At 35.6% G+C, this 20,842-nt stretch overlaps 5 protein-coding genes and 2 non-coding genes across 7 annotated transcripts; 4 read left to right on the top strand and 3 right to left on the bottom strand.

The window, feature by feature from the left end:
* Positions 1-2,760: 2,760 nt before the first annotated feature.
* Positions 2,761-3,980, bottom strand: LOC106309706 (uncharacterized membrane protein YuiD-like). Its single transcript, XM_013746807.1, has 2 exons — positions 3,180-3,980; positions 2,761-3,103 (listed from the first exon to the last, which is right to left on the bottom strand). Exons 1-2 carry the CDS (start codon positions 3,765-3,767, stop codon positions 2,930-2,932), a joined length of 762 nt encoding a protein of 253 aa, XP_013602261.1. The 5' UTR covers positions 3,768-3,980; the 3' UTR covers positions 2,761-2,929.
* Positions 3,981-4,200: 220 nt separating this feature from the next.
* On the bottom strand, positions 4,201-4,273 carry TRNAA-CGC. The gene has a single exon. It is a non-coding gene; the product is annotated as a tRNA-Ala (tRNA).
* A 690-nt stretch (positions 4,274-4,963) lies between these two features.
* On the top strand, positions 4,964-8,755 carry LOC106307953 (cytochrome b561 and DOMON domain-containing protein At3g61750). Its single transcript, XM_013745053.1, has 4 exons — positions 4,964-5,394; positions 5,471-5,870; positions 7,875-8,164; positions 8,230-8,755. The coding sequence occupies exons 1-4, from the start codon at positions 5,065-5,067 to the stop codon at positions 8,527-8,529; spliced, it is 1,320 nt and encodes a 439-aa protein (XP_013600507.1). The 5' UTR covers positions 4,964-5,064; the 3' UTR covers positions 8,530-8,755.
* Positions 8,756-9,100: 345 nt separating this feature from the next.
* Positions 9,101-13,785, top strand: LOC106309225 (RING-H2 finger protein ATL22-like). The gene is made up of 3 exons (XM_013746281.1): positions 9,101-9,165; positions 9,420-10,097; positions 13,334-13,785. The coding sequence occupies exons 2-3, from the start codon at positions 9,434-9,436 to the stop codon at positions 13,783-13,785; spliced, it is 1,116 nt and encodes a 371-aa protein (XP_013601735.1). The 5' UTR covers positions 9,101-9,165; positions 9,420-9,433.
* Positions 13,786-15,274: 1,489 nt separating this feature from the next.
* LOC106309224 (RING-H2 finger protein ATL22-like) lies at positions 15,275-16,585 on the top strand. The gene is made up of 2 exons (XM_013746280.1): positions 15,275-15,958; positions 16,146-16,585. Exons 1-2 carry the CDS (start codon positions 15,277-15,279, stop codon positions 16,583-16,585), a joined length of 1,122 nt encoding a protein of 373 aa, XP_013601734.1. The 5' UTR covers positions 15,275-15,276.
* A 767-nt stretch (positions 16,586-17,352) lies between these two features.
* Positions 17,353-19,836, top strand: LOC106309223 (protein QUIRKY). The gene is made up of 2 exons (XM_013746279.1): positions 17,353-18,769; positions 18,860-19,836. Exons 1-2 carry the CDS (start codon positions 17,353-17,355, stop codon positions 19,834-19,836), a joined length of 2,394 nt encoding a protein of 797 aa, XP_013601733.1.
* A 654-nt stretch (positions 19,837-20,490) lies between these two features.
* Positions 20,491-20,561, bottom strand: TRNAG-GCC. Its single transcript has one exon. It is a non-coding gene; the product is annotated as a tRNA-Gly (tRNA).
* Positions 20,562-20,842: the final 281 nt, after the last annotated feature.

The following is a 20,842-nucleotide window of genomic DNA, read 5'->3' as shown; positions in this document are numbered from 1 at the left end:
TTGATGTAGTGACTGCATATTTATATGGTCCACTGGATAATGAAAGTACTAGAGGGTATTGAGCTGAAAGTACAGCAAGTTCTCGAGAACAATATTGATAATCATCAAAGTATATGATCTGAATATCCTAGGAACCTCTGGATACAATTTTCAAATAGTTGAATATCTCAAGAAAGAGTTTGAGATGAAAGATTTTGGAAAACAACGTTTTGTTTGAGATTACAGCTTGAGTACATTAACAATGAAATCTTTGTGCATCAAATATTATATACAGAAAAGGGTACTCAAGAGATTTAATATGGACCAGTCTCAGCCATTATCTAGTACATGGGCGTGAGATCACTTGTTTTGGACACTGATCCATTCAGTCCAAAGGTGGACGATAAAGAAGTCCATTTAGTCCTGAGATGGACGATGCAGAAGTCTTGTTTTAGACATTGATCTGATTGGTCCATAAGAAGGACGATGAAGAAGTCTTTGATTTTGGTTTATTTTATACTAACCAACCCAAACATGGGTTATTTGGTTTTGTTGATTTGTTTTCAGATAGGTTATGTTTTACACATGGTGGTACACGCATATCACAACAACATCATCCAAGATTTTGTGTGTGTATTTGAGGTCGATGACTCAATATGTTCGATCAGATTGTGGCATGACCGATGGTAAAGAAAAACCAACTATCATGTTCGAGGACGAAACATATCTGTCCAAGATCTTCATTACCCACGGATTGCAGAAAATTGGAGAGGTCAGTAATGTCCAAATCAGGGGGAGTAATGTGTGTTGTACTCTTTTTCTTTCACTGTGGTTTTGTTCCAATTGGGTTTTCCTGATAAGGTTTTATTGAAGCAACATTAAAGCACATTACAAGCTCTAAATGGTTATTGCATCCAAGAGGAGTGTTATGAACCAGATTGTGGATGACTCATAACCAAGAGATTATGATTTGTAATCTTTCCATTTATCTATGACGGTGTAATCTCCTATATAAAAAACCTCTATGTTATGAATAAAAATAAATTTTTCCATAGATTTTTCCGTTACTTTCGCAACATTATACAGATTTATTTATTTAATTTTTCAGTTTCTTATGCTTTCTCTATTCAATCATGTTGCCGATCAATACCATTGTTTAACCAGCATTATAACAGAACTAGGAATCATTTTGACAAACTGTACAATAATACTCAGTCGTAATCTATATTCATCAACTTCATTACTCGTAAATGTAAAATGAACTTAAAAACTTCATCATCCCACAAATTTAATGACATAGTAAAATAAAACAAATCATTCAAATCCGTATCTATAAAACCGAAACATTTGTTCCCCTAACTAATTTAGGACCTAACTTATGTGCGATTCGGTTTTGTTCATTCATTATTGCTCTCTATTATTTGTGAGCTAAAATGGTTGAGTAAGATTCCAAGCTTTCCTCAACAAGCAGTATACATATACATATATTGTTTTCGATTTTGATTCAGCTAATTAGATGTTAAAGGTAGATGAAAACTTCGACAGGGGATTGATCAACTGTCACAATTATAAATGGAAAGCAAAGAACCGCCAAAAGACAAACACATACATATTTGATTTCAAAGACTAGTTCATACACTGTAAAAAAAAGTTGCGTTGGTACATTTTGGGTGAATGGAATATAAAAGTTTGTGTCAATAATATGACAAGAGGGGACCATAAAGATAGATATATCACATAGACACATATATGATCTCTTTCTCTGTCTCTCTCTCTGAATATGAACCTCAACTTCTCTTCCTCAGCGCTATTTGTCCCCGCAAAACCTTCAGTTCTTCCGTCCATTTAAAAAAAAAATACTATTTTCTAAAATATTCACGTTTATTAAAAATATAATGAATCTTTATATATAATAAATTTATTATTTATTTTAATTATACAAATTCTGATAACTATCAGTCCTAATATTTAATCAACTCAAATGTTTTTATTTACTGTTTCTTAAGAATATACAAATTATCTCAAAATAATTATAACATCTATTTTTGTGGAACAAAGAAAAAATATAAAAAGTCTTATTTTTCGGAAACAGAGAGGAAGTAGGAGCAAATGCGGATGAGTTTTATAGGGTACTTATTAATGAGAGATGGCTCAATCATAGGTAATTCATTCGTAGACTAGAGTAGATTAGTAGACAATGTCCCAGTTATATTTATTTACAGCTCACAAGAAGCCCAGTTGACTTATATGCTGTAATACGGCCCATAACAAAAAACAAAGCCCATACATAAACTTTAAATCGGCGGCGAGATATTCAGATCATATTTCCTCGAACCGATTACCTTTCTCCATCGCTATGTTAAGTCTAATCCAAGTGAATTAAGTGAAAAATGCCACATGGATGTTAAGTAGGGTAAGACTACATATGATTCATACTTCATAATCATCTATATAATAAACTTATATCTGTTATGATGATTTGTTTAAGAGTCATTAAGGTCTTGCTCTTTGACTGCGAGATCAATGTTTGTGAATCTTCCATCTCTCTACACATATTCAAGAGCATGGAACTACAATTACAGTTTAGAAGTGGGAGACAGTCATGCTGGACTAATTATACAGAGGAACATGGCTCTTTTCGTCTCAGGTGAAACTGCCAGTCACTGGAAGAATTTGGAAAGAACAACAGCAAAGTGGAGGAGCTTGTATCCCAAACTTATCATGTCATTGAGAGTTTAAATAGTTAATCACCAAACCGAAAAAAAAAACAGAGAAAAGAGAGGCAGATGAAACAAAGGTATCATTGCATTTGCAAGAGTTCTCTCTATAGTTGAACACAACATATGATACAACTACAAATCTTAGCCAAATCATGTTGCCAAGCAATACTCAAAGCACAGAGTTTTTTTCTACTAATACAGAACTTGAACCGAATAAGAAAAAAAAAAACTTAATGAGATCTTAGGTTGAGACGAGGTGGGCCTTGGCAACAAAAGCAAGCAATCACAACACCAACTAATGCTCCTGCAAGAACCTGCGAAGGAGTGTGACCAAGCAACTCCTTTAGCTTTCTTTGACTAATGGGATGTCCTTCAAACAAGTCCCTTATAATCAAGTTCAGAACCTGACATGATCAACAAAAAAGACAACATTGTCATAAACACAGTAGATCAAGGAAGAAGCAGATTTGGTGTCATTACCTCAGCTTGCATACCGGCATGACGTCTAACGCCAATAGCATCATACATGACAATCAAGCTAAACCCTAAACAAACCGGAAACAACGAGTCCGCAACGCCATGGCAAAGCGCAACAGAGGTCGTCAAGGCCATACACAGAGCCGAGTGAGAAGAAGGCATCCCACCAGAAGCAAACAACAAACTCAAATCCCATTTCCTCTCAATGAAGAAGTTAATAACCATTTTACTCGTCTGCGCAAAGAACCACGCGAACACAGCCGACACGAACGTCGGATTCGCCGATAGCGTCGCCACGAAAGGACTGCTCAGAAGAGCAATCCCTAAACCACCGTTCTGCTTCAAATCTCCGGCGAAATGTTCCGAAAACGCCGCCGTATCGTCTCTGTAAGCTCGAAAACGCAACATCCAAAGCCCTTTAACCGTTCTGATGATTGTGTTAAGCTTTGCATTGCAATCAGGTGTAGGATTCGAGGAGGCTTTACAGGAGAAGGAGATGGTGTTGTGGTGGATAGAAGAAGGTAGCTTAACGAAGGAGAGAGGAGAAGAAGGGCAAAGAGATAAGCTTGATGATGTAAGCAGCGACTCCATGAGAGAAAGTTGTTTAGCTTTTTAAGCGACATACAGAGAGAAAAAAAGAGTTACAAGTTGAATGTGTGGAGAGGCTCTAGAGACTTGGCCAAGAGAGATTCTCCAACTGGGGTAAAGATTTCTTCCATTAATCTAATTCTTAAGCTGATTAGCATAGAAATCGTGTGGTGGAGAAGAAAATGTTTTCGTTTATTTTAACGGAAGTGTCACTCGAGTGTCGTGACTCGGACATAAAGGTCTAGTTTTGTCCCCCTTTGTCCTCAACTCTTAACGCATTCCTGTCCGAAAGAGAATTAATCACTAATCAAGTGTTATGGGCCTAGTGTCTTATATTGGGCCTTATAATTTTATCAGTGGGCAGGCCTCTTTACCAATGGAGAGTATGCAAAAAGAAGACAAAGCAGAGGCGTTAAAATAAAGAAATTTCTAAAAATGGAGATGCGGGGAATCGAACCCCGTGCCTCTCGCATGCGAAGCGAGCGCTCTACCATATGAGCTACATCCCCTTGATGATTACAGTCTTAAACTCTTAATAATCTAATCAAAAAGTTGTTTTTACATTTCTAAAACATACAAAATTTTCAATTTCCTAATAAATGTTTCTGTGTAATATATAGGAAAATATGAGATACAAACGGAATTTTTTTGGCGTTTATACTCAACAAATAAATTTTCTAAAATGATAGAAGATTGTTGGTTTCAAATGGAAGAATACAAAATAAACATGAACATTAACACATGCAAAATCGTAACCCAAAAACAAAAACAAACAAACAATAATTAAATATGTCTGTACATGATTGGTGATAAACTTAAAATCATTGAGGCAGCAAAGATTTTTGTACCACACTAATGAAAGTTTTATAAACTAAACTGAAAAGTTATTTAATTGTTATAGTTTACTTTCTTTCTAAGTTGTGTTACAATATCGCCTCAGGGACCATACTGACCAAATGTACCTAACGAGTAATGATTCAGACTATGACTGATCCACTTCCCAGTCTGGTCCAGTTACGACCCTACTCCCATCTCTGTCATCTTTTTTCCTCAAAATAAGCAAAGTAAAACTCCAGATTCTCAATTATCTTTATAAAGATTTCATTATTTTTTTCAACCTCATATAGCAATTGACAATTGTTTTAACAGGCAAAAAGCATATTACTTTTGGTATATTTGTGTCGGTTCACGTGTCAGAGGGGACATAGCGTGTCCTATACTCCACCAGTGAAACATCAACTCCAAGCATCTTTCTCAGAATCCAATCGAAGGAAAAGATTAAAAACCCAATTTGGTGATTATGATTGATCGCCATCTTCAACCACTTTCACCACCAAACTCAATCACTCTTCTTCTTCGTCTTCTTCCTCACCAAAATTGCATCCATCTTTACTCCTCTCGTCTCTCTGCTCCAACTTTGGCCATGAGAACCCTCGTCGGATTCTACATCCTCTGTCTTCTACTCGGACAAGATCTTCCTTTTCTACTAGCAGATGACGTCAACTTCATCAACGACTCAACCCAAAACCTCTGTTTTGCAACTCGTTTATCTGACTTCCTCCCACCACCGTACGGCAACATCTCCGACTCCATGCCGTGTACACCTCTGTGGAACACATTCGTCTTAAGGGTAAACTTTAAAAGCCATTCCTTCACACATTCATCACACAAAAGCAGGCAAAAGAAACAATCTTTTTTTTTGGCAGTACTCTGAAAACAGAGACAATGTGATGACGATCATAGTCTCGGCTCTATACACGACCGGGTGGGTCGGAGTTGGATTCTCCAGAGACGGGAGGATGGTGGGATCGAGCGCGATGGTGGGGTGGATTACGAAGAAGGGTCATGCTAAAATCAAACAGTACTATCTTCAAGGGACAGAGAGAGACCAAGTTGTGCCGGATCAAGGAGAGTTACAGTTACAGAAAGTTCCTCCTGTGGTGGCTCTTCATGGAGCGATGATTTATTTGGCTTTTCAGGTTAAGTTTACCGTTAAAGTCCCTCGTAGAGCAGTGATTCTAGCGTTTAGCACAGCTTATCCTTCGAAGCTGGGTCGTTTGAGTAAGCATGATGATAAAACTACTGTCATCGTCGACTTCTCCAAAGGTAAATGATCTGGTCATGACTTTTTTTGGCTTTTCATAATTATTTTGTCAAAAACCAACATGTAAATACAAAACGTTATAATTGTACTAGTTTTGAAACGTAAAAACGCGATTGCGTTTGCAATTACACATGAAATTTAATGAGAAATTCTTGGGTTCAACCCCTGGACTGAACCTTTAGATTCACCAACCAATAGTGTTTGAGTATTTGATATCTTTTAAAAACAGAAAACACAATTGAATTTCCAAATAAGATTATATTTTCAAAATAAAACAATAGAGATACATAAAATATTTACAAAAAATAAATAAATAAATATTGTTAAACCGTTAGAAAAATACTAAATCCTATACTCTAAATCCTAAACTCCAAACCTTAAATTATAAACCTTAAATCTTGGATAAACTGTAAACCATTGGAAAATTTTAAACCCTAAATCATACATTAAAAACTAAATCTTAATAACACTAAACCCTAAACCCTAATCACTAAAACCTAAACCCTTGGATAAACCCTTAACCCTCGGATAAATCATAAACTCTAAATCAAAAATATTTAAAATTAAACCCTAGAGTTTATGATTTATCCAAGGGTTCAGAGTTTTACCCAAGGGTTTACGGATTAGGATTTAGGGTTTAGTGTTAATAAAATTTAATTTTTAATGTATGATTTAGGGTTTAAGATTTTCCAACGGTTTAGAGTTTATCCAAAGTTTAAGGTTTAACGTTTAGGGTTTAGGGTTTCGGGTTTAGGTTTAGGGTATAGGGTTTAGTATTTTGCCGAAGACTTAACAATATTAATTTATTTATTTTTATAACTATTTTTATGTATTTTATTATTTTATTTTAAAAATATAATGAATATTTAATTTTATTTCTTTTTTTAAAAGATATCAAATATCAAATACTCAAATGCTATTGGATGGTGAACCTAGAAGTTCACCGTAGGGGTGAACCGAAGAATTTCTCAAAATTAATTAACAGATGTTTTAGTATGTGCAATCAAAACAAAATTGTAACTCGATCTTCTCAATATAAAACCATAAATCATAAATCTGAAACACTAAACCATAAATATCAATCCTAAAATCTAAACCCTAAATCTTAAACCTTAAACTCAAACTCTAAACAATAAACCTTAAATCCTAAAATCTAAACCCTAAACCCAAAACTCTAAACCATAAACCCTAAAATCTAAACCCTAAATCCTAAACCCTAAACTCAAATCCTAAACTTTAAACCCAAAACTTCAAATCCTAAACCCTAAACTCTGAATCCTAAACCCTAAACCCAAACCTCTAAACCGTAAACCCATCTGCTAGTTAATAAGGTTAAGGTTTACGGTTTAGAGGTTTGGGTTTAGGGTTTAGGGTTTAGGATTCAGAGTTTAGGGTTTAGGATTTGAAGTTTTGGGTTTAAAGTTTAGGATTTGAGTTTAGGGTTTAGGATTTAGGGTTTAGATTTTAGGGTTTATGGTTTAGAGTTTTGGGTTTAGGGTTTAGATTTTAGGATTTAAGGTTTATTGTTTAGAGTTTGAGTTTAAGGTTTAAGATTTAGGGTTTAGATTTTAGGATTGATATTTATGGTTTAGTGTTTCAGATTTATGATTTATGGTTTTAGAGTTTAAGTTTTTAGACGGCGTTAATTAATGGCGGTGTTGTTTTTTTTTCAGCTATTTTATTTTTATTTTTATTGTCTTTTTTAACTACTAATACATGGCATTTTGATTGGTTATGAACACTGTGGTGAATTTAACCATTAACCACAGGGGTGAACCTAAGTATTGTTCCTCAATAATATGTATTTTGCGTTTGCTTTTATAGTTTGGAAAATATTTTGGCAGACTAATATTTCATGTGCATATAACTGTTGTGAATGATATATTATAAAGAAACAAAACTAAAATGGTGTAAAACTAAAATGATTTTTACATGCAAAATCTTACTACAATAGGAAAGTTGCAATACTTATTATGTTATTATGTGTTCTTTCTTGGTCAACGCAGCAAATGGAGTAACGTCCATGCAAACGACGGGTTCTACGGAGAAGACTAAACATGGAGTAATGGCGATACTTGGATGGGGTTTCTTACTTCCTCTAGGAGCAATCCTGGCGAGATATCTCAGACATAGAGACCCTCTTTGGTATTATCTTCACATCGGTATTCAGTTCACCGGCTTTATCTTCGGTTTAGCCGCTGTTATTCTCGGGATTCGGCTTTACAATAGGATCCAACCAGATATACCTGCACATCGAGGCCTTGGGATCTTTCTTCTAATCCTTAGCATTCTTCAGGTTTGAGAATCAAGTCTAGATTACGTTTTGTAGTTGAACATGCATGCTTATGATATGTTATGCAGGTTTTGGCTTTCTTTGCGCGGCCGCACAAGGAGACAAAGATGAGGAGATACTGGAATTGGTATCATCATTGGATTGGGAGAATCTCTTTGTTCTTTGGAGCAGTGAACATTGTTCTTGGAATTAGAATGGCTAATAGTGGAGAAGATGGATGGAAAATTGGATATGGGTTTGTTTTGGCGGTGACATTACTTGCTTTTATTGTTCTTGAAATATGCAGGATTCGTGGCTCCATTGGTTCACCTTCTTCTCACACACCTCCTTCTTTTGAGACACATCCAAGTTCTACTAGTAGTGTCTGAATCAAGATCCTCTGTCGTTTGTCAGTCCTCTGTTTATGTACATACCTTTTTGGATTTTGTGGGGTGAAGTAATTTTGCTGAGTGAAGTTTGTTTAGATTAGCATGGTGGAATTTTTTATTTTGTTAATTTTCTTTTTAATCTCTCTTTTTTTTTTTGTCATTTTGACTTGTAAATTGGAGTTTTCAAGGTTGCTTTTCATATACTTCATTTTATTATTATGAGAAATGAGAGTTCCATGGAAGTTAATATAGTATAACAAATTAAGCAATTGTAAAGATTATATATTAATGTAGGAAAACGCTATATGCATGTCTCACATAAACATAAACTCACATAACGGTTAGTGTCACATACACATCAACTCATTTACTTTCAAATTTACATATTCATATTTCATGTTTGTGGCCAATCTAGTCCCCTGATCACAACGTGTTACTCACACAAAACCTCTGAAGTATTTCTGGTATGCAAATCCCCTTCCTCTTTTTATTAAGATAGACTTTACAACTTTACAGTATTTTTGCAAGAATAGTCTGAGAGGTTATTGAACTTGTTCTATACAAACCACATGCACAAATGAATATAAGAAAGACTACTGGGCTAGTCTTACGCAATCCAAAAGCTTGAAGTTTCTGGTATGCAATTTTTTCCCCTCTTCTCTATGTATTATATAGAAATATACTTAAAAAGTTACACTAGGCCAACCTTATAATTTGTAAGAATAATCTGCGAATAGTTGAACTATTTTATTGTATTAACACATCATGTTAACGACCATAATAAGAATTAGGTCGAACATTACATACGACTATACCAAATTATATATTGGTCTCTGACTTTTTCTATGAATTTATAAGTAGTACTAACAATTCTTCTACCTATCCCTTAGTGCCATGCCACATTATGGCCTTCAGAAAACAAAACCTTCTCCTCTTCATCATCTTCTTCCCTCTCCTAAACGCCTCACACCCAAATCCTTGCTACACTTCTACTTGTGGAAGTGGGAACATAGACATCCGTTTCCCTTTCTGGCTATCTCCCAAGCAACCTGAGTCCTGTGGTCACACAGGATTCAAACTCTTATGCACTGACCGCAACAAAACAATCTTGGAGCTTCCTAAATTCAAACCATTTATAGTCCGAGAGATCGATTATGGAAGGCAGAAAATTCGACTCAGTGACCCTGATAGATGCTTGGCCAGACGACTCCTCAGCTTCGACGCTTCGGGGTCTCCTTTTTCTATGTTTCTTCCTCGTAGCTACACGGTTTTTACCTGTCCTAAGGACAAGAATGTTGCACCATCTTTCAGATCAATCCATTGCCTTGGTAACTCCACTTCCTCCTTCTTTGTCACGGAGTCGGAACAGGTCAGTTTGATGCCGTCTTCTTGTCATATCTTCAAGACAGTACGTCTTCCGTTTTCATTCCATGGTGACATCAACTATCAAGACCTGTGGCTCAAATGGAACTCGCCGGATTGCAGATATTGCGAGAGGACTAATTCGAGATGTGGATTTGTAAACAATACCATCCTCCAAGTCCATTGCTTCGGTTCTATATATTCAGGTACTAACTATCTCATTTCATTTCTCTCCTCTTAAAAAAAAACGATCTCATTTCTTCCCTCTTTCTTTAAACTTTATAACCTTCCAAAATTAAAACGACATCATCTAGTTTAAATATTACTAGAGTTAGCGCGTGTATATTTTCTATTTATATAATCTAAATTGTAAACTTTCATTATTATTTCAAATATTTATTTCAATTTTATCAAATCGTAAACAATTTATACATGTAAATATTTGAAATTGAAAGATTGTAATTATGCCATAAGAATAGATTACAGTACATTTTTGATAAATAAAATGGTTTTGTTAAATTTGTTTGAGACAATTTAATTAAAGTAAATAAAAGACCAAAATATAGTTTTTTTTTTGCTTTCAGAATTATAAGACCGAGCCCATCGAATATATTTTCCAGAAAATAATAATCTTGCACTTATAAATTCACATACTAATAAATCAGATTTTTGAAAAAATATCTGTATCTTACAAAACAGAGACACTACAGTATTTAAAATATTAGATTATTACACATATATTTGATTATATATTTGATGCCTGGCATGTTTTATGAAATTGAATTTTATTTCTCCTAGTAAGTATAATCTTGTAGAAATCTTATTTTTGAATGATAAATATTAATATATTTTAATAGAGAATATGTAAATAACTTAAAAGATTAAATTAAGTTGCATATATTAGTGAATTTATTATAGAAATTGATTTATTATATTCAAATATTAGTAGCTTAATAAAATTCAGAAAATCTAGGATAGTCAAATAAACATCTAAATAATTGATAAGTTGAGATTGACTTTTATTCAAACGCATGTTGCTTAAAATAATTGGTAAATTGTTAAAATTCAAACGCACGTTGCTTGAATTTGATAGGTTTGAATAAATGTATAATAAATTTTTATTTAAATATATTTAAATAGTTTAGTTCCAAAACATATAATATACCATTTTATCAAATAACTTAGTATAACTTAAATGATATTGAAAAAGATGGTATTAGAGAATAGGCAGTATAAAAAATATACAACATAATATTATGAAAAATCAATTATAGTTGAAATTTACCTAATATAGTACAGTTAAAAGTTTATAAAAATATTTTGAGAAATCAATTATAATTGAAACATATCTAATATCTAATATATAGTATAATAATAGTATAGTATAGCTTACTAAGGTATATAATCCGTACATATTTAGCCTACAACTCACAATATCACATATAGTAGGTTCGTACTATAAATTACACTATTAATGAAAAGATATAAACTACTCTATAGTTAGATTTGATAATAAATTTGGTTGATTACTTAGATATAATTAATGGTTCAAAATTTGTATCCCCTATATATTAATACTTTAATAGGTAAACATTTTTTTTTAAATAACTTTAAATGTGTAACATAATCACATAAATGCCATTTTGCTTAAGTGTCGATATGTTCTTTCACTACGTTTAACTAACCAGATATCTAATACTAAGCTATTTACAAGAAATACTACTGGCCATATCTATTATTAACAATAATACTATTATGTAGCATTTTAATTATGATTATAGTTATCTGTCCAAGACTTAACAATACAAGTTTTTAGCAAGAAAACACTAGTTGATTTTGAGAAAAAATGTATTGTAGCAAGACTTAACAATACATAGTTGATTTTGAGAAAAAATGATATTTACACACATTTTTAAAAAAATTATATTTCATCGAAAATGATATTAGTTACATTGAATTATTTTTTTTAAAAAATTAAATGATTGGTATATGAACAAAGTGATCGAAAATGATATTAATTACACTGAATTCCCAATTAACATAAATGCACTATTTTTTTTAATCATGATTTTCAGAAGTTAACTAATATGGAATTAAAATTGATTTCCCTTATCCTACCAAATATTCTGCACTATCACGAAGTAGTAACTCCTCATATCCAAATATTAACTCTGCATATTTTTGTTATTAATATTCCGTTTGCAAAGATCCAGCGATTTTCTTTCAGATCTTCTTAGCATATTTAATCGTTCACATAATCTTGTCATATACAAAATCTACATTTTGACATAGCTAAGGCCAAAATAGTGTTATATATAAATTCATAACTCAAGTCATACTAAATGTAATATATGCATATGATAAAATCAGCAAATATATATATATATATATATTCATATAATATATATTAGAAATAATGAACTAAAATGTAAATGAAATTTTATTACTTTTCATATATTTCCACACTATGCAAAAACGCAGGTCTCTACCTGGTTATAATAATATTCTTAATGAATAATTGGAACTAAACTAAAAATATAACGACATATCTCGTAATAAACACGGTAAACAAAGGTTTCCCTATATATTAGATATATGTAATTTAATTAGTCAAGTTAATAATGAAGTAGTCTTTAATAATGAAGTAGTCTAACTATAGACTCTTGTATGGTAAATTTTTGAATGAATCTATTTAAATAAAGTAGATAGTTTTTTTCTAAGAGAATCTGTTAATTGTGGAAAGCTTCAAATCCAAGTAATTGTTTTTTCCTCTTCTTCAGTTTAATTACTAACTAAACGACAAATTGTTCAAGTTTGCATGTAATAATCATATTAAGTCATTGACTTTAGTTAATTAATAAATCACATCTTTGAATAAGAAAATATAAGAGAATGTCGTAACAGTATATTATTATTTTTCCATGTAAAAGTTTTATGATTCATTACATATGTCCTTAGTTTTCATGTAAAAGTTTTATTAGTCAAACGGGTGAATGTCCTTAGTTTCAAAAAAAGTTATTTATACGGAGCCCCAAATTCTCTTATATTTTTCATGTAAAAGTTTTATTTGTCAAACGGGTGATACGGTGCAACATATGTATAAATCTTATTAAGAGAATGTCTTTATCAAAGACAATAACATAAAAGTTGATATAATACGTCGTATCAATAAAGCACAACAAACTTCTAAAATACAATCTAATCCGTTAGAAAATCTGATCTGACAAATACGATTACAAAATAAATCAATGATAAAATTCATACAGAAATTTGGTTGGATGTTACTAATACATTGATATATATATACTTATTGATCAGTGATGAAGTCTACACCGAAATTTGGTTGGTCAGTAGATTATATATCCTTAGTTTCAAAAAAAGTTATTTATACATATGTTGCACCGTATCACCCGTTTGACTCGTTTTGTTGTTTTGAGAACAGGACTTCACACCACAAGCTTACATGTAATAAAAATAATCAGCCTCTCTCTAGTGGGACCAATTATCGCCTTGACCTTCTGCGTCGGTCTTGTCATGTTCAGCTCCGAGAGAGTATCTCCTCAGATACAACACGCAATGGCTGCCCGGGTTTCCAGATCCGTAACACCAGTGCCAGAAAGCGACCAAGTCATCACGAGGACGGGTCTCGATGAGTCTACGATTGAGTCATATAAGAAAGTTGAGTTAGGTGAGAGTGGGAGACTCCCGACCGGGTCAAATGATGTTGTATGTTCCATTTGTTTGTCGGAATACGCAACCAGAGAGACCGTTAGGTGCTTACCTGAATGTGAACATTGTTTCCATGCTGAATGCATCGATGCGTGGCTTAAGTTGCATAGTTCGTGTCCGGTTTGTCGGAGAAATCTCCCTCGCATACGTGAAGGATGCAACTAACTTTGCATGTATGAATTAACTTTGTAACGTTTAATTATATATATAATTTGGAAATCTTGGATTCTCAAAGAAGTTTATTAAAGGTTGTGTTGAATTTTAGTCAATTCTGCATTCCCTGACCATAATATTAGGCTTAATATATATGGGTTTTGATATGGGTCCAAAACGAAACTAATGTTAAGCTAGATGAGTTTTCAATTTAAAACCAATTAGTGATAAGTGGAGTAATCCCTTCCAACTACCGATGTCGATGTGGGACACTTTGTGTCTAATACGCCAATTCGAGATGATTGACTCTTTTATCGTCAATTTCGGAACGTTCGGGCAAGAATTGATGGGCCAACTTTGGACCAGATCGATGTGGATCGGATTGGACTGCGTAGATCAGGCTATGATACCATGTTAAGCTAGATAAATTTCTAACCGAAAACCAATTGGTGATAAGTGGAGTGGCTCATCCATCTTATATATTATTTAGTATCTTTTTCAACTACCGATATGAGACATTTTGTGTCTAATAGCCCAAATACCATGTTTAATTAAGAAAAGTCAACAAATGAAGCCCAAACACAATAGTACACATTGATTTTGCAAAACTCAAGAACTAAATTGTTAATAATGTACATTAATAAGTTATTGTTGATTTGTTAATAAGCTGTTAAATGCTAATTTCATTGTTGCCATCAGAATCTCCCAGCATCTTCTCTGAGTCCCTTATCACAGTATGTTATCCCAGTCACAAAGAGCCTCGTGAGTATTTCTGGTATACAAATCCTTTTTCTCTTTTATTATATAATTTTACAACTTTACAGTATGTTGCAAGAATAATTTGAGAGGTTATTGAACTTGTTCTACACAAAACACATGCACTTTATTGACTAGGTTCAATCTCCTCTTGGACTTTCAAGATTATATCGTTACCTGTTACTTGTAGTTATGTTCGGTTCCAAACAGAATGGCTTTAGTTTCGACTTCTTTTGCTTCCATGTTTATTACCCTTTTTTTGCCATGAAATCAAGTTTGTGAAATCAAGTTTAGAAGTTCTTTTTTGGCTCAGTTTAGAAGTTTTATAGTCTGTTAATCACATCTCAATCGCATCTTGTAAACTTCAACGTTCATTTTTTTTAATGATAGTTACATTCTTTGCAAAAAGGTAAGATTAGTGGAATTTGGAAACTACTCTTACACAATCAAAAAGCTTCAAGTTTCTGGCATGCAAATTCTTTTCCTCTTCTATGTAACATATATATAACTAATTAAAAAGCTGCACTGGGCCATGATTTGCAAGACTAATCTGCGAGATAGTTGAACTAGTTTTATATTAGAACACGTATCGATGTCAATGAATATAAGAAGAATTAGATACATATATTTTATATATTGTTCTGACTTTTAGATTCATGTATATTATATATTGTTCTGACTTTTTCTATGAATTTATAAGTAGCAATAACAATTCTTTCTACCTATCCCTTAGTGCCATGCCACATTATGGCCTTGTCAAAACAAACCCCTCTTCTTCTCCTCCTCCTCCTCCTCGTCTTCTTCATCTTCCCTCTTCTAAACGCCTCACACCCAAAACCTTGCTACACTTCTTCTTGTGGAAGAGGGAACATAGACATCCGTTTCCCTTTCTGGCTATCCCCCAAGCAACCTGAGTCCTGTGGCCACACAGGATTCAAACTCTTATGTACTGATCGCAACGAGACAGCCTTAGAGATTCCTAAATCCAAACCATTTATTGTCCAAGAGATCGATTATAGAAGGCAGCGTATTCGACTCAGCGACCCGGATAGCTGCTTAGCCAGACAGCTCCTCAGCTTTGACGCTTCAGGGTCTCCTTTTTCTCTGTTTCTTCCTCGCAGCTACACGGTTTTGATCTGTCCTAAAGACGAGAACGTCGTACCATCTTTCAGATCCATCCAGTGCCTTGGTAATTCCACTTCCTCCTTCTTTGTCACGGAGTTGGAACAGGTCAGTTCGATGCCGTCTTCTTGTCATGTCTTTAAGACGTTACATCTTCCGTATTCATTCCATGGTGACATCAACCAACAAGACCTGTGGCTCAAATGGGACTCGCCGGATTGTAGATATTGTGAGAGGAGTGGTTCAAGATGTGGATTTATAAACAATACCACACGCCAAGTCCAATGCTTCAGTTCTGTAAACCCAGGTACTAATCCATTAATGGTGGAAAGCTTCAACCCCAAGGAATTTGTTTAGTTAATTGTTCAAGTTGGCATTTATTAATCACATTAAGTCATTGACTTTAATTAATTAATCAATTAATCACATCTTAAAATAGGCAAATACTAGAGACAAGTTGCACCGTTGACCAGTTTTGTTGCTTTTGAGAACAGGACTCCACAACACAAGCTTACAAGTACTAAAGATAATCTGCCTCTCTCTAATGGGCCCACTCATTGCCTTGAGCTTCTGCGTCGGTCTTGTCTTGTGCAGTTCTGAGAGAGTCTCTTCCCAGATACAACACGCCATGGCCGTAACACCAGAGCCAGCAAGCGACGTCCAAGTCATCACGAGGACGGGTCTGGATGAGTCTACGATCGAGTCATACAAGAAAGTTGAGTTAGGTGAGAGTAAGAGACTCCCGACCGGGTCAAATGATGTTGTATGTTCCATTTGTTTGTCGGAATATGCAACTAAAGAGACCGTTAGGTGCTTACCAGAATGTGAACATTGTTTCCATGCTGAATGTATAGATGCGTGGCTCAAGTTGCATAGTTCGTGTCCGGTTTGTCGGAGCAATCCCTCTCCCGCACGTGAAGGGTACTGCAACTAACTTTGCATGTATGAATTAACTTTGTAACGTTTGTATATATAATTTGGATTCTCAGAAAAAGTTTTTAAAGGTTGTGTTGAATTTTAATGAATTCTGCATTCGCTGATCATAATATATACTAGCTTAAAATGGATTAAAACGACTCCCAAGCACCATGTTTAATTAAGAAATATCCAACAAATGAAGCCCAAATACAATACTGCGTACACATCGATTTTGCAAAACTCAATAACGGATTTATGAAGATTCGGTGAAGTTTCAATATTGGGAAAGTTTATGAGCGATTTGAGGAAATATAATATTGCATATAAATATCTACATTAATTACACTTTCTTCATAGTCCATGCAAAGTGGGAATTGTTCCATTTCTTTAATTTAGGTTTCTCTAGTTATTGTATCATTGTATGTATATATAATGTATAATCAAACGGACTAATCAAGCCTTAAACCTATACTCAACTTCTTCATTGTATCAGCAGACAAAGGTTCGTCATCATTAGTTTTTTTTTAACTCCCTGTGATCTTTCTTGTGCAAGAAGTAACTCAGAACTTCTAAACAATGTTAGCGGTCAAAGGGTCAAGAATTAAGAGGATTTATGTTTAGTAGTAAATAGTAATATGACTTTTGTTTAGCGTCCAAATTAGGTCTTTCAGCAATATTAACGAATTCAACGTGTTTCCTCAATTTCTAAAATTTATTTGTGTATATAGAATCATTTTGTTCTTTGTATTCATCTCTCTTCTATCTCTTGGTTTTGTTACAGATATGGCTGAGTTCGCCGTTAAGAAAATCTCTCCGAAGCTCGGAGGAGAAAGAGGAACTCGAAACCCTAACGGCCCAACTTCTTCACATGACCTCGTCGAGCCAATGGAGTTTCTTTACGTAGAAGTAATCAAAACCATCAACAAATCTGTCCTAAACCCTATCACCCACGCATGTAAACCTATCGTTGAGATCACTCTCGGCAACTACCAATCCTCTACCAGAGATCTACCAATGGGACCAAGCGGGGCCTGGAACCAAGTCTTTGCTTTCGACAAATCTACAGCTGATGTCTTGTCCGTTGCCCTAAAAGACGGTCAGTTTCCTAACAATACTTTGATCGGCAAGCAAAACTTCAAGGTGGCTGCGGATATTCCGTCTAGGGTTCCTCCCGATGCAAGAATGGCTCCTCAGTGGTACCCTATACCGAGCACTGTGGAAGGTTACCACATGGAGTTGCTGATGTCGGTTTGGTTCGGTACACAAGCCGATGAGGTTTACTCAAACGCTTGGTTTGCCGACGCGTCTACTGTGAGTGCTAGTCGCGAGAAAAACACGCGACCTAAGCTATACCTAGCTCCAAGGCTCTGTTACGTTAGGGTTACGATTGTTTCAGGTCATGATTTGATTGCCAACGATCGAGACCGAACACCTAACGTTTACGTGTCGGCAACTCTAGATCAAGTCCGTTTAAAAACCAAGCCAATCGAAAGCAAGAACCCGTCGTGGAACCAAGATCTCATCTTTGTAGCATCAGAGTCGTTAGACGGAACGGTCAAAATACAACTATGGGATCTCAACAAAGACCCACACGATCAATGCATAGGAACATTAGAAACGAAGCTGTCAGAGATGACTGCGGTTAAAGTTCCAGGAGCCGCGTCGACACTGTTCTACGACATTAAACCGGGTGGTAAGATCCAACCGGAAGGCGACACGAGGCGGTTCGCCGGCAGACTCAAGATGAAGCTAGCCACTGATCAGTCCTACCACGTCTTTGATGAATGCACCCAATACTGTAGTGACTACCGAGCTTTCGCAAAAGGGTTATGGCCCGGTACGTTAGGGAAGCTAGAGGTTGGTATTCTTGGTGCAACCGGTTTACCTCGCGCGAAAAACGCCTTAAAGGACAGGAACGCTTATGTTGTGGCCAAGTATGGTAATAAATGGGCCAGGACTCGAACCGTGGTCAATAACAAGTCGCCTAAGTGGAACGAGCAGTATTCTTGGGACATATACGAGAAGTGCACTGTCTTAACGCTTGGAGTCTACGACAACCAACAGATCTTTAGTATCGATAAAGAAAACGATGCTCCGGTCGGGAAAGTGAGGATCCCATTGAGTTTACTTCAATGGAACAGGATCTACACTGGTTCTTATCCGATCTTGGTGTTAGGTAAAGAAGGGTTAAAGACAACAGGTGAATAGAAGAAGCATTTAAATTAGGATTTTTTAATTTTATTTAATATTTATAACTCTAAAATCTCATATTAATTCGGCGGCCATCCAGGTGAGATTCAGCTAGCGGTTCGCTGCGCTTGTCCACCGCCAACGTTAACGTTCTTTCCACCTTCCTACGCGTTTGCTACGGCTCCTTTCCGTTTGCTGCTACCCAAGTCTCACTACAAGTCTCCAATATCGTTGCCTCAGATCGACCGTCTGCGAGAGTTAGCTGTCGGTGTGAACTGTCAGAACCTGGCGAGAACTGAGCCGCCATTGAGAAACGAAGTCGTAAAGGATATGTTGTCGCCGAAGAACAATAACTTCAGTATGAGAAAAACCAAAGCCAATGTCGACAGGCTTTATGACTTCTTTACGTGGCTGTCAAGCAAGTATGGTCGGTTAGATGCAGAGGTCAGGTCCACGACAGATAACACTCCGAAGTGGATCACGTTTGCTGTCTGTTTTTGTGTTCTTTGGTTGCTGCCGCCGTTAACGCTGTGGTTGGTGGTTTATCTATATCCGTATTGCCTCGTGTCATTCAGTGTTTACGTAATGATCAAGGTCTTGGTGGAATATTACAAGACGAGGAATGGTACTGGTCCTCCTCCTCCTTTGGTTCTCTTCGACGTGAAGCTCTCGAGGCTCGAGAAACTCGACGACACGCAGGCGCTTGACGAGATAGCCGAGGAGTTCGACGCGACGTCGGCTGTCGACCCGCAGGTTCTCAAGATGAGGTACGATAGGTTGAAAGCTAGTGGTGCGGAGGTGATGGTGTTTTCGGGGGAAGCTGCGTCACAGTTCGAAAGGTTTCACGCGCTTTGGATGTTATGTACGAGCAATAAAGTCGTGTTGATTTGCGTCCTGGCCCTGCTTTACCCGGTCTTGCTCGTCTATTACTATTTTTCGTTGGAGTCTCTGGTTAAGGCTTTCATTACCGTCTTTGTTTTTAAATGGGTTAACTTCACGTTTAATCGGTTGGATCTGCCCTCTGCCTTCAAGAACTTCTTCAGAAGATTGCCTAACAAAGAACACCTCATGATGTGACCCCTCCCTTGTCAAAGATTTTGTTTTGTTTTTTTTTCTGTTTTGCTTTTGCTTTTGTATTGACGGTTTCTAGGTCGATGGGTTTTTTTCTTATTCATGTATTAGGCATTGGTGTTTGAAGCCTTATTAGTAATAACTAATTTATATGATTGAAAATATATTCTACACATTATATGATAAACTGATTTATATAGGAGAAAAGGTCATATTACTAATAAGACGTCAAGCCATTATGGCAAACTCTCTCAATCTATAGAATATATTTGATTACTGTTTAGATGTTTGTCTTTGAAGTGTTGTACTTCATTTTCTGATCATATCCTCTGGTTTTAGACCCTGTAATTGCTGAGAGTTCGAGTGGTCAGCTGAAAGTTCCAAGGGAGGGAAGGAACCAACCATAGAGAGAATGGATGCTGCAATCATACATTGTTTTATCTTATTTTACAGATTTACAGCTTTTTCGTTTCCTTGTCTGTGACTTCAGTACTAGCTGTGATGGTAGACGGCGTTTATTAACTCAAAAATATGTTAGGAATTGACGTTAGTTAATGTACTAGAACTCTGCAGTAACTAAAAAGATGGAAATCATCTATCAGGACTGCTGTAGATAGTAAAGCCCAATAAACTATCAAAAAAGTTGCAAGGCAAAATAATTGCACCAGCCGGGAATCGAACCCGGGTCTGTACCGTGGCAGGGTACTATTCTACCACTAGACCACTGGTGCTTATTGATAACGAAGGAAAATTAAAATGTACTTGTGACCCAGCTTTCTTGCAAGTTTATATATATCATCGTCTTCATCACACATCAGCTTTGAATCGAATTTGATCTCCCGGAGAGATGAGGAAAGAGGGGGATCAAGATAAAAGCTAGAGCCTTTCCTAAATGGGTCTGCAAGAAATTTCACCACTCACTAGTTACCATCGTCGGCGTCGATTCCTACGCCGGCAAGTTCTTCACTGATTCCCCTTCTTCCTCTCGTTTTTTTCAGAATCAGACAGACTT

This window comes from Brassica oleracea, chromosome C8 (genome assembly GCF_000695525.1).
Source record: "Brassica oleracea var. oleracea cultivar TO1000 chromosome C8, BOL, whole genome shotgun sequence".
Lineage (NCBI taxonomy): Eukaryota > Viridiplantae > Streptophyta > Magnoliopsida > Brassicales > Brassicaceae > Brassica > Brassica oleracea.
The sequence above is the reverse complement of the archived record's forward strand: the minus strand, read 5'-3'. Positions and strand labels throughout refer to the sequence as shown.

Bases quoted from the DNA above. Each gene is read 5' to 3' on its own strand.
- LOC106307953 (XM_013745053.1), top strand. From the start codon at position 5,065: ATGATTGATCGCCATCTTCAACCACTTTCACCACCAAACTCAATCACT. The intron at 5,395-5,470 runs GTAAACTTTAAA...TTTTTTTGGCAG, and splicing joins GGAACACATTCGTCTTAAGG to TACTCTGAAAACAGAGACAA. The intron at 5,871-7,874 runs GTAAATGATCTG...TGGTCAACGCAG, and splicing joins CATCGTCGACTTCTCCAAAG to CAAATGGAGTAACGTCCATG.
- LOC106309225 (XM_013746281.1), top strand. From the start codon at position 9,434: ATGGCCTTCAGAAAACAAAACCTTCTCCTCTTCATCATCTTCTTCCCT. The intron at 10,098-13,333 runs GTACTAACTATC...TTTTGAGAACAG, and splicing joins CTTCGGTTCTATATATTCAG to GACTTCACACCACAAGCTTA.
- LOC106309706 (XM_013746807.1), bottom strand. From the start codon at position 3,767: ATGGAGTCGCTGCTTACATCATCAAGCTTATCTCTTTGCCCTTCTTCT. The intron at 3,104-3,179 runs GTAATGACACCA...TGATCATGTCAG, and splicing joins ATGCCGGTATGCAAGCTGAG to GTTCTGAACTTGATTATAAG.
- LOC106309224 (XM_013746280.1), top strand. From the start codon at position 15,277: ATGGCCTTGTCAAAACAAACCCCTCTTCTTCTCCTCCTCCTCCTCCTC. The intron at 15,959-16,145 runs GTACTAATCCAT...TTTTGAGAACAG, and splicing joins CTTCAGTTCTGTAAACCCAG to GACTCCACAACACAAGCTTA.
- LOC106309223 (XM_013746279.1), top strand. From the start codon at position 17,353: ATGGCTGAGTTCGCCGTTAAGAAAATCTCTCCGAAGCTCGGAGGAGAA. The intron at 18,770-18,859 runs GTGAATAGAAGA...GCGGCCATCCAG, and splicing joins AGAAGGGTTAAAGACAACAG to GTGAGATTCAGCTAGCGGTT.